The sequence below is a fragment of the Myotis lucifugus genome, unplaced genomic scaffold (genome assembly GCF_000147115.1).
Source record: "Myotis lucifugus unplaced genomic scaffold, Myoluc2.0 scaffold_71, whole genome shotgun sequence".
NCBI lineage: Eukaryota > Metazoa > Chordata > Mammalia > Chiroptera > Vespertilionidae > Myotis > Myotis lucifugus.
In genome coordinates this window covers 140,825-153,210 of record NW_005871119.1, presented here as the reverse complement: position 1 = coordinate 153,210, position 12,386 = coordinate 140,825, and the positions used below count along the sequence as shown (strand labels likewise).

General features: G+C 36.1%; 1 protein-coding gene across 1 annotated transcript in view; it reads right to left on the bottom strand.

The window, feature by feature from the left end:
• SNAP91 (synaptosome associated protein 91) overlaps positions 1 to 12,386 on the bottom strand; it is a 119,934-nt gene that overhangs the window by 42,371 nt on the left and 65,177 nt on the right. The window contains exons 10-12 of the mRNA XM_023755177.1: positions 7,309 to 7,336; positions 5,903 to 6,012; positions 3,408 to 3,526 (exon numbers count right to left, since the gene is read on the bottom strand). Coding sequence (XP_023610945.1) covers positions 3,408 to 3,526; positions 5,903 to 6,012; positions 7,309 to 7,336 — 257 coding nt within the window. The remainder of the gene's footprint in view (positions 1 to 3,407; positions 3,527 to 5,902; positions 6,013 to 7,308; positions 7,337 to 12,386) is intronic.

Sequence of the window (12,386 nt, the reverse complement as noted above, 5' to 3'; positions counted from 1 at the left end):
ATTTTAGGATGATAGAAACAGTTTTAAAGATTCTGAAAACTACTACTTGTTGTAAAAAATTAATCTATCCAAAAAAGCTACAATAGCAAAGTTGATCCACTAGCAAATAGTATATAATCAGAGGGTTTTTTAAAATAATAGAAATCGCTAGAAAATATTCACTGTAACCAAGGAAACAGACCTACAACTAAATTAACAAGGAAATCTATATTCTGCAGTGAGCTGTAGCTAAACTTTTAGGTTATAATAAAGATTAAATGTGGTCATATATTTAAGTGCTTACCCATATCTGTTACAAAAAATGCTTGATAATGATAGCTATAGCTAACATTTAGGTTAAATTATAATTTTCATTATTGACTTGTGAATGTCAAAGCTTATAATCTTTCTGTGTGTGTACGTCTGTCTAAATGTATGTGTATGAAAATAGCCTAAAGATATGCTCCCCAGATTTAATTAACAAGAAAATGGTAATATGGGTCATAAAAACTGCTTCTACCATAGCTAATATTCCACATGGAAATTATTAAAGTCATATGATCACATAATACTGATGAGCTTTCAAATACATGTTGATAATTTTTATTAGGTCCATTAATTCAAATTAAAACCCTAGCAGTAATTCCATGTTTCTCAAAAAGCAGAAATCTACTTCAAGCATTTATAATCTATACTAATAAAAGGGTAATATGCTAATTAGGACGGATGTCTTCCGGAAGTCCATCCGGACAAAGCTACAGTGGCTTCGAGGCCCGGGGCTCAGGCAGCCATCAGTAGAACATCCCCTGAGGGCTCCTGGACTGTGCGAGGGGGCAGGCTGGGCTGAGGGACGCCCCCTCCAATGCATGAATTTTCATGCACCGGGCCTCTAGTAAGAAATAATCTGTTTCCCCACTTCTAAGATACACAGAAATATAACATACATAACTCACTTGTTTGTGCTGAGAGATGAATTTATTACAAGAAAAAAACACTCTCCCTATTATGGAGCCAAGAGGAGGAGTTTTAAAAATGCTCTGCATTCTTTTCAGTGAAATATGTTCATTATTAGCCCACAGGATGCCAAATCTTATAAGCATTATTTAAATTAAATTTACCAAAATATGAATTTGCCAAAATTTGGTTGCTTTACACCAACAGGAAAAAAAATAATATCCCCTAAAATGGCAATACTTATAAACACCTGAAGTAGTGATGGTCGTTGGAAAATGAAATCCTCTTATGGTCAGATAAGAATATCCAAATAGGTCTAAATAGTTTTTTAAAGTTTGTATTTTACTGTCTAGTTAAACAAAATTAAAATGTGCTTCAATAGTAGAATCAGCCTAATCTTATCAAACAAGATTGAGAAAGTGATTTTTTTTTTTAGTCACATAAGCCAAAATGTATTTGTTACAATTCAGCATCATCTTCAACCATCACTGGTATCTACAGAATGAATGCAAACTGAAGGTGGGTGACTATGATTTCTCAACTTCATATTACACTACTTCAATTTCTTAAGGCTTATAATTTTTATTATTTTGCTTAGGAAATTTATTTATTAGCATTTTTCTCCCCAGCTGACTTTTCCACTGAAGCTGTAGGTATTTTGTTGAGACAGAAGATTTATGCTGTCTAATCATCAAAAAGTGACCAGCAGGCCCTAAGTCAAGGCTTCCGCTCGCCTAGAAAGTGCTCTGCACTAATTATTAAAAAGCGCTCCCTCGGGGCCAGCAGCTTAGAAAAAGCACCTTTCTCTCAAGGATGAGAAAGGCTCACAGCTTCGCTGGCAGAAAGCAGGCAAGATATCAGCCCCACTCCGGAGTCTAACACAACCTGCATGTCCAGGTCAGACAGCCCAGGTTGAAACCACATGACTAGACCTACTGATGATACCTCAGTGTTTGTCACCAAGAGTTATTATTTCTAACAAGTAAAGACTGAAATGTGTTATAATAAAATTGGTTATTATAAATTATTCTTCACAATATTATGGGTCTTAGCAAAAACTCCTTGCAGATGAATATGAATTAAAATGTCATATTGAAATGGAAAAAGATTTCACCTACATTTTTCTTGTGTGTGTGTGTGTGTTTTATTTTATTTTTTTAACTTTTGGCACCCAAATAATTTTTTAGAGTGTCAATGTAAGAAATGTCCAAACTTGTAAAGAATTTTATAAGAGCTTGTTTGAGTTTATTTAAGCTACCTGATGACATGCCAAGAAGTAAGATCTCAAATGCTCCCAAGCCTGGTAGCTTTGTAGTTCTCTTTGTACATTTGGAATTAAGAAGGGGACATAAGGAAGATACGTGAAGGCAGGGAAATCGAAATGATTGTATTATAGGATAGTTAACAAGATTATGTGCTCCCTTGAGAGTGGCTATGCCTCTAAAAAAGAGGATTAATCTAGCATTTCAAAGGTGTGGTAAACTACATGCGCAAGAACAATGGAAAGGGCTGACTTAAAGCAAAGATACACCTTTCAGTAAAGAAGACATAGGCCTGGAGCATGACTACTCTCCATGAACCCCCAGTTAGGAGTTTATGATCAGATCACCTATGCTGTTATTTTGGGTCAGTGATTTATTACAGAGCCTCTCTCTCTCTGGTGTGCCAGGTTCCTGGCTCTCCTGTTGCAGTAGGTGCACTACCCTGTGCCCACACAGTGGACGAATGGACTTCAATTAGCCTGAATGCTGAACTGGACCCGGCTGCAACATGGAACAGAAGCTCTGGACACTGGCCCTCCTTTTGGCTCTACTGGACCCCCAGGTGCCCTTCTTTCAGGACTGGGTTAAGGGGCATGGGGCTTTGCAACCTGAGAAATGTAACTCCATGTAAATAAAGCCTTTTACCATATCTTGTTGTCCCGTGCAAATCTTAGAAAATTCATTTTCTAAAGATCTCGCAAGAATCCCGCTCCTGCGAGAAATTGAGAAGTTTGATTCTCCAGTGACAAAGCTATCCCAGATTTTAACTGCATTTAAGTCAAATACAATGTGAATAAAATCAATTCCCGTCAGGAATCCATGAAGGAAGGCGCTCCCTGAGAAAACCAAACTAGAAATGCTGACTTTGCATAATCTCATAAATTTTCAGGAATACCCAGACTTCTAAAGCCTGAATCTCTAGAAAACAAGACTAAATATAATCAGAATTTTAGAACAGCAAAGGAAAGTACTGCCTTTGTTCCAACTTTTAAAATAAAAACTATATGACTATTTGAACATTTTAACTGTATTGTGGGTACTTTTCTTGTCTCTGTCTCTCTCAACATATATTTCTATCAATAGATGCCATTCTGAACATTTTCTCTCCAAGTTTCTAGCACCATTTGGACCCTCAGAAGGTAAGCATAACAGTTATAGCCTGAGTAAAAGCAATTAAATAGAGAGATGGCATGACTGTCTGGTTTCACTCACCTCCCCAGGCAGTGGCTCCTCCAGAAGGTGGTGCTGGTGCTGGTGCCGCGGCTGCTGCCGCCCCTCCAGAGGAAAAGTCTGGCTGGAGGTCCAGGAGATCGCTCGACGGTTTAGAAGTGCTGAATGGAAAATATAATTTTAAAGTCAGACTTTGAAATTTTATAATGTAAAGGTATCTTCTAAAAACATCATAGATTTTGTATATTTTAAATCAAATAAAAGAATAATATTTTGGAAAGTATAGTGTATGTTCTTCTACACCAAGGGTTGGCAAATGAGATTTGTAAAGGGCTAGATGCTAAGTATTTCAAGCTGTGGGCTAGATGATCTCTATCGCTGCTTGACTCTGCCACTGTAAAAGTGAAGTAAGACATAGATGACACATGAACAAGTAAGTGTGCCTTTGTTCCAGTGAAACTTTATTTACAAAAAACAGTCAGCGGGATAGATTTGACTCCTGGGGCCATAGTTTGCCAACTCTTGCTCTATAGACAACAACGAAGTTAAATCATATTTCAAGCAATGAGTCACTTACCAGATCACAGAGCAGAAATTAAAAGGGAAAACCTAAATGCCTCAAAGTAAGGTGGGATTTTCTTAATCATGTTACGAAATGCTAGTTATAAGGACTGTGACAAAAGGAAACATCATCCAAATATTAAAGGTATTAGGGTAAGAGGATTATGGGTAATTTTTTTTCTTTTCTCTATTTTCAAATTTTTTTTAATGAAAAAAGTTCTTGTCTTGAGAAGAATACTTTATTTATAAACCAAAGATAGTAAAATGAATAATTACTAATGTACCCTGTTTTCTAAATAAAACCACAACGTATCAGTTTTGGCTATAAAGAGGACTTACCTGAAAAAACTTATATTTTTTTAATTTTCATTCATTGAGGCTGTGATTTTCAAAGCTCTTCCATTTGTAGAAGTTCTAAGAAGGAATCTAGAGCTTTTCTATTCAAAGTATAGACCCCGAACTAGATCCTAGGACCTTGTTAAAAATGCAACATCTCAGGCTTACCCCATTATCTCCTACATGGGAAACTTTATTTTAACATGCCCCTGAGTGTTTCACAAGTGACTCATAGCTTGAAATATGATTTAACTTTGTTGTTGTCTATAGAGCAAGAGTTGGCAAACTATGGCCCCAGGAGTCAAACTTTATTTTAACATGCCCCTGAGTGTTTTGCATGTACATGCAGGTTTAAAGAGCACTGGCCTAGCCCTAACCGGTCTGGCTCAGTGGATAGAGCGTCGGCCTGCAGACTGAAAGGTCCCAGGTTTGATTCTGGTCAAGGGCATGTACCTCGGTTGTGGTACCCAGTAGGAGGTGTGCAGGAGGCAGCTGATTGATGTTTCTAACTCTCTATCCCTCTCCCTTCCTCTCTGTGAAAAATCAATAAAATATATTTTTAAAAAAAGAGCCTAAAGGTCACCAGACCAGGTACCAAGCCATCAGTGTCCCAGGCTCCCCATCCCCTCTTCATAAACAGCAATGACATCTTTATCTTTTTTACAGATTAGAATTCCAAGAAGAATGGATTCTGCTACTTAAAAAAGTTTCTAAACCCTTGAAATTTGCCTAGTTTTGATGTCCATTTAATAAATACAACAGGTCGAACTGCCAGAATAGGGAAGTATATTTATTAATATTCATATCAGAGCTTTTATAAGAAGTAACTTATCTTAGTATAGAGGCAGAAAGGTCTTGGTTTTACCAAGTTGGAGATTATAAAAAGCCAAACTAGGCAATGGAGGATAACATACATTGTTAACGTGGGTGCATTACTTGGATTTATCGCTTAGTTCAAAATTTAAGTCTCTAAATATAGGGCATTCACAATCAGAGTCACAGATAGTACAAAATGAGACTAGAACCCTCCTAAGGCAAAACAGCCAAACAAAGAGTTAGCCGAAAGTTACTATTTGAGGAAGCCCCTGTGAGTTGGGGCTTTACTGGAGGCAGCCCTGAGATTTCACAGAACGTACAGTCATTTCTACCTTTCTCACCTCTGTTCTGACCTGTACGTGCTACTAAAGCTCATTAGAAACACCACAGTGGTCCCTTCCTAACACCGGAGTTTCAGTCCCTCAGATACACCAGCTGATTGATCTACAACTGCAAGCTTTTTAAAAAGGCATTTTAAGACACCATTTAAATTTCCCAGAAGAATAAACACTTTTTCGAAAACATTTTCTGTGTCAGCCAATTTCAGAAGAACTTGCAATGTGTGCATGGTTTTTCTACTTCCTTTCCCAAATGTGTGGGCAGCAAGGTGATTTCCACAGCTTAGGTCCTTCTTATGCTTTTAGAAGTACAGACCTCAGTAATTGTATCAGGTATAAAATAACTTACTTTGTGTCCTAAAAATAACCCCAGTAATACATGTTAGGATTAGCTTTCATTTTCTGAAATCATTTGGGTTCAGTACATAAAAAAAGACAACTCATCAAAATACTAATAAACATTCACTTGAATACTCATTAACTCACCTGACAGGGACAGCCGCGGATGGAGTTGCAAATAAATCAACCGGTGGGGACGTGTCAATAGTTTTAGCTGGTGTAGAATTAGGAGACGTAACAGTTGTGGCTGGAGAAGACTGAAAGTGAAGATGCACAACACACTCTAGTCAAATCTGAATCTACAGGACACAGAGCAACAGCACTTCCACTTTGCAGACCCATGAACTACAGATCTATAGGAGGAAATACTCCTGTCACTGATAACACTAATCCTGTCCTTAAACATGCTAAAAAAGAGATAGGGAGGTAAGGGAATAATTAAATTTATTCAAGTAGACTATCTAAAAAGCATCCTTGTGGCCCTGGCTGGTGTTTCTCAGTGGTTAGGGTGTCGGCCCACACACCAAAAGGTTGCAGGTTCAATCCCCTAGTCTGGGCACGTGCAGGAGGCAACTAATCAATGTCTCTCACATCAGTGTTTCTCTGTTTATTTTTCTCTCCCTCTCCCTTCCTCCTTCTCTCCCACTCTCTCTAAAAATCAATGGAAAAAATATCCTCGGGTAAGGATTAACCAAAATAGAAAAGAAAAAACAAAACAAAGGCACACTATGGAAGATTCCCAACTACAATTGGTTTCTTTACCATTAAAACACACATACTATCCTGTGCCTTACCTGTCTCACAGGGCTGTGATTTAGAGTATGTGAAAGTGCTTTTCAACTAATAAAATGTTACAGATACATTTGTTCTCAGCTGTAATATAAATATATGAAAATTTCTTCTACTTAAAAATGTAGTCCAAATAAAGGACTAAGTTCACATTGTGATATTAAACTGGACTTAGAAAATATACAGAATACATGAAAACTTACCTTACCTTTTCTCAAAAATTTAAAAATAAAATTATACTTGATCCAGCAATTCCTCTTCTGCATATATACCCGAAAGAATTGAAAGCAGGGACTCGAACAAATATTTATACACTCATGATCATAGCAGCATTATTTAAAATAGCCAAAAGGTGGAAGCAACACAAAGTGTTCATTGATAGAAGAATAAATGAACAAAATGTGGTATATTCATACAATGAAATAGTATACAGTCTTGAAAAGGAAGGAAATTCTGACATGCTACAACATGGATTAACCTTGAAGATATTATGCCAGTCACAAAATGATAGTTACTGGATGATTCTACTTATATGAGGTACCTGGAGTACTCAAAATCAAAGTAAAATAGTGGCTACCAGGGACTTGGAATAGGGGAAGTGGAGAGTTAATGTTTAAAGGGTACAGAGTTCCTGTTTTAGAAGATAAAAAAGTTATGAAATGGATGATAGCAATGTTGCTAAATAATGTGAATGTAATCCACTAAACTGCACCTCGAAAGTGGTTAAAATTGTTAAAACAAAACACAACAAAAAATAAACTTACCTTACTTAATGGAGAGGGAGCACCAGATCTAAAAGGCAACCAAAAAATTAAAACTGAATATACATGTAGAAGCATTTAGATTTGATACTATCACTTGGTCAAACACTAACTAATATACAATTTTTTTTTTTAGTAATGGACACACTATCTAATACTTTCTATCTTTTACTCAGTTATGACATCCTCTTCTAATGTTTCCCACCCACTAAATTTCTAGTATTAGAAATTCTTAAATTAAAATTTCCCCCTATAGCTCTAGCAATTCAATTCTTTAAGTTGATCATTATTGCCCATGTCCATCAAAAATAAGCTGTCTGAATTGGAATTTGAAATTTTTCTCTAAGACTTAGGAAAAATATGTTTTATAGAATTAAAAAAGCTTCTGATTTATTATTTCAAAAGTTAGAAAACTCATTAAGATTAAAGTATACTGTGATTAATCATAATTGTGATGCATAAAAGGAACACTAAAATAAAATAAAAATCCCTATGAGCCCTGTGCCTGAAATATGTCCCAACTTCCTTAAGTTTTTTTTATGGCTATAATGAAATCTACAAAAAATATTCCTATTGTCCTATTAGAACTAGGGGAAGCTTGAAAATGAACAGTAATCTCAATGCTTATTTCTAAGGCAGTGAAGAAAAATTAGGAAGAAGTAATTTTTCTCAGATTACGAATAGCAGTGACTACTGCACATCACTTCTACAAAGTGTTTCAGAAACAGCTGCTTAAACAGCTTACATTTCACCAACCTGAGTTGGTGGAAAATAACAATGAAACAAAAGGAACAAATACACATTGCAATAAGAAGCCTATTGTCAGGGTCTTATAGGATGTCAGGGATGTCTTACTACTTATCTACAGAGAAAACATCACATATAGCAGTAGCAGAAAAAAATTAGTAGAGAGTTAGTAACTGAATTTTATACACTATCATGAATTTTTGTCATTGGATGTAGCAAAATAAATCTAGTAATAGTATATGCCTGATTAATACCTTTTATGTTCAACTTCATTTGCAAATATATGCCTGCCATTTTCTATTTAAATTTAGTTTGTACTTAAAATTAATATAATGTAAAGAAAGGGCACATATAAATTTCTACTATATTATAAAGGTAGAAGTATAAAGGTAACATTTAATTTGGTTATGTGTAGTTTGGCTAAATATAATATTAAGAATGACATATCCTATAAAGAACACGAAATGCATTTATCTATATTGCTTATTTCAAAGGGCTTACTAAAACAAGTGAATCATAGTGCTCTCTGTATCTATAAAAAGCTACTTAGGCACCAAAAAATCTTGTATAGCAGGAGTTCAAAAATTCCCTAATGAGTTTTTGACAAATAATTTCTCCACTCCCACCATTTTTTCCTTTATCTGTGTGGAAAAGGAAAGGAACTAAATCTAAATAAAAATCCAAGAAAATAACAGCCTGAATGTGGCAAAGAAAACATAGAAGCCATTTGACATGGTCACTTTCTAAGAATAAATTAATTGAAATTAAATTATCTCTCAAGCAACTTCATGAAGCAATGCTCAGTGGTACTGACACATGAAAAATACCATTACAGAAAAGAGAACTGAGGATATGCAAGCGCTTTTTGAAATACGTTTCCAAACTAATACATAAACATTTCTAACATATTCTATGCTCCATAGCAATAATAAAGGTATAATAAAAATGACAGAATTGCTCTGCCATTAAAGAATATCATGCTCAAATATAAGCATAAAACACCATAATTGGCACAAGAATTATGTTGCCAATAATGCTACACAAATGCTATTACTAAATGACACGTGACTACCCCATGGATTAGACAAAGAAATGAAAATTTCCTACTGTCCCTGTGGAGCTATCATGCCACCTACTGCACTGTGTCTTAACTGTGTAAGTGTCTGTATTCTCCATTAGATGCTAAGTTCTTAGCAGTGAGGGGGCTCATCTCAATGATTTATATCCCCGGCACTTTACACAGCAGCTTGCCTTGTGTAGTCAGTGAAATATATTTTTGTATTATCTAGATTTTTGAATGAGAATACATTTATGAACTCTTTGTATAAAAATGTAAATTAACCAAAAATCTTAAAAATATTTTGTGTGAAACTAAATTGTCAGGATGTGTGACCTCTGTTCCCACGGACCAGCCCCAGCCTTTGACGAGATTTCATCAGGAAGGCGAGAACCAGAGGTGCTCCCAGTGGGATATGACTTTAAAAAGGATCATTAATCACTGGTTAAAATCTGAGGGCTCTGAGGTTCAGAGGGGTAAGTAACTTGCCAAGTCTCTTCATGCGTTAGTGGTGGATTTAAGACTCCAGTCAATGTCTGTCTGATGCCCAGAGCCTGTGCTCATTTCACATGCCAGCGGGTCCTGACAGAAACACACATAGCCTAGCACATTTGTTCCTCCCTTACACAATACATTGACTGCTTCCTTTACTTGTTCCTTTGTTGATTTTCTATCTTGCCATTGGTCATTTCTCCTTTATAAAAGAAGAGGCTATCATGTTTTATATATAAATAATGACATTTATTACAGACCTATACTTATTTTAGCTAGAGAAACTTAGCACTTAGTGTACTGTTTTGGGGAAAATAAAACACGAATACAACTTTAGAAGAGAATAAATGACTATAAAGTAATCTACCCTAAATTTTGTAAAATTCTACAAACTAATATGTGGGTTTTTCTGATTCACATAGTAAATGCCAAGGTTTACTTCCACAATGTTAATAGAAAGGTATCAAAAGAGAACATTTTTTTATTTCTTATTCACAACAATAACCCTTACATAGTTCTGGTGATAAGTGCTAGTTATAAAAATAAACAACAACAAAAATAAAACACAGATGTGAAAAATCTGCCTTCCAAATAATTTTATTTAAAATAGGTTTATCTTGCGTTTCCTGCACCCTCAACAATTAGAAACCCACATATAAAATAAAATCAAATTCTCTCTTTGGTCTATGGAATCATAGAAACAAACAATATACAAAGGTGGATCATACAGTATTGTATAAAAGATCCAAAATAAATATCAGTTTCTTTAGGCACTAAATATAAAGGGCATACATATTTTTATAGAAGACATTTAAAAATGCTTTGTTTTATGCATTTACCTAACCTGGAGACAGATTTAATAATTAATTTTCTTCATAAAATTGTCTTTTGTTATATGACATGGGAAAATCTTGATTACTAAATAAATGAAAAAAAGTTTGATTACTAAAATCTAAAAGAAATATATATGTGTGTATATACACATATATATACTAGTATCTAAGAGAGACTGTTATTCTTGATCCAAGAAGACCAAACTAAAGTAGAACCATTTATGCCAGTCAACTTGTGAGACCAAAAAGTATAATGAAAAACACAGATGTGTAAAATGGACAGAAATCAGTTTTAAATGTTCTAAATACCAAATGTGGACTCTTAAGAGTGTTTTTTTTGCATTTTTAGTAATAACCAAATGCAAAAAAAGTCACTCGATATATTACTCACCCTTCACTTAAGTTCCCAGGTAAGCACAAACATACAAAGAAGAAAATAGTTAACTACTGTAGTTCATTTATTTTAAAAATAGGGAATAAGCAAAAGACAAGTTCCTATGCCAATTCAGAAAAGAAATATGACAAGCATAAAATGATTTTAAAGAAGAAAAACTATGCTCAGCTAAAGGTAATTCAAAACAGAAGTTATTATTTCACTGCTTTTGGAAATGTTACTTAAGTATATAGAGCTAAGTTCTCCAAAAAGTTTGCAGCAGCCACCAGGGGGCGAATTTAGATTTGAAGTTAGGACTAAGGCAATCGACTCCAGCAGGCTGCTGCCGCCTTGACAGCAGCCCTGGCAGACTGAACAAGAGGACAGAGTGGATCTGTGCAGGGTGTGGTGGGAGGAACCTGAGAGGGAAAGAGTGCAGAGAAACTGACTTTTCACTGATGTGCAGCCCTCACTGCCCAAGGAAGAGGCTCTAACTCTATGGGGTATGCACTGTGCATTTCCTTAGCCAAAAGGGTTCCTTTGCCACAGGAGCAGGGCCTTTTCTCAGGCTCCCTGCCTCCTTTTCCTTACATCCAAGGCAACTCACTTGGCTTCCCAGATACCGTAGTACAGGATGGCCCCAGCTGTGGCTGGAAGCGGGCATCTCCTGTTGTGACTTGGTATACTCTCTAGTTTTTTATTTGACATCAATCTATCCACAAAAGGCTGATCACCCATGGCCACACTACAGCTGGGGCACACCCTGGGCTGGGGTAACAAACCTGCTAAAGCCCCCAAGAGGTCCATCATTCCAGTAGCTCTGCCATTAACTGCCTAAGTCTTAGGCCCTGAGAGATTCCTACACTACTGTTTGTCATTGAAAATTTAAAACAGTAACTTGGGAAAAATGACAGAAATAACACGTAGCTAATAAAACAACAACAACAACAAAGTAAGGTCAGAACACTCGTCTAGATTCTGGGAGAAGAGAGCAGAAAGGAGTTGCCTTTTGGTCGCTGTACCACAGGTAAAATCTCTGATCAGCCCACAGATCTGTAATGATCAGTTATTAGGTCTTCTCTGCTAACTTCTGCTGTCAATCTCAGTGGACTACACATAAAGCCAGGACAACCCACCCAGACATTTCAAGCTGACTCTGTGGGGAGAGCTACCCTAAGTGTTAAGGGGGAGATAATGAAGTATAAAATCATCCCTGACCTTTAGAATTAGAAAATCTATTTAAACCACATGTGTGAAAAAAATGGCCACAACACAGGGTACTGCATGATTAAGGAAGGTTTCATGAAATGTCTCTCCCGGGATGTGTGAGATTTATACAGACAGAGATAAGGGGGTAGGCATCCAGGACCATCAAGACACAAAGAGTGAAAAGCACTGGGTCTTGTGAATGCACAAGTTTGACACCTGCTAGAGCAAAAAAAGGAGTGGAACCTGGACATTTTTTGCATGTGTTGAGGAAAAATCGTAAAAAAGGTAAGTGCCAAACACAAGGTATAAAAATCCAGTAAAATTGCACTTACCACTGCTTAATTGCCACTCTATAAAAAGATCTCTTAGT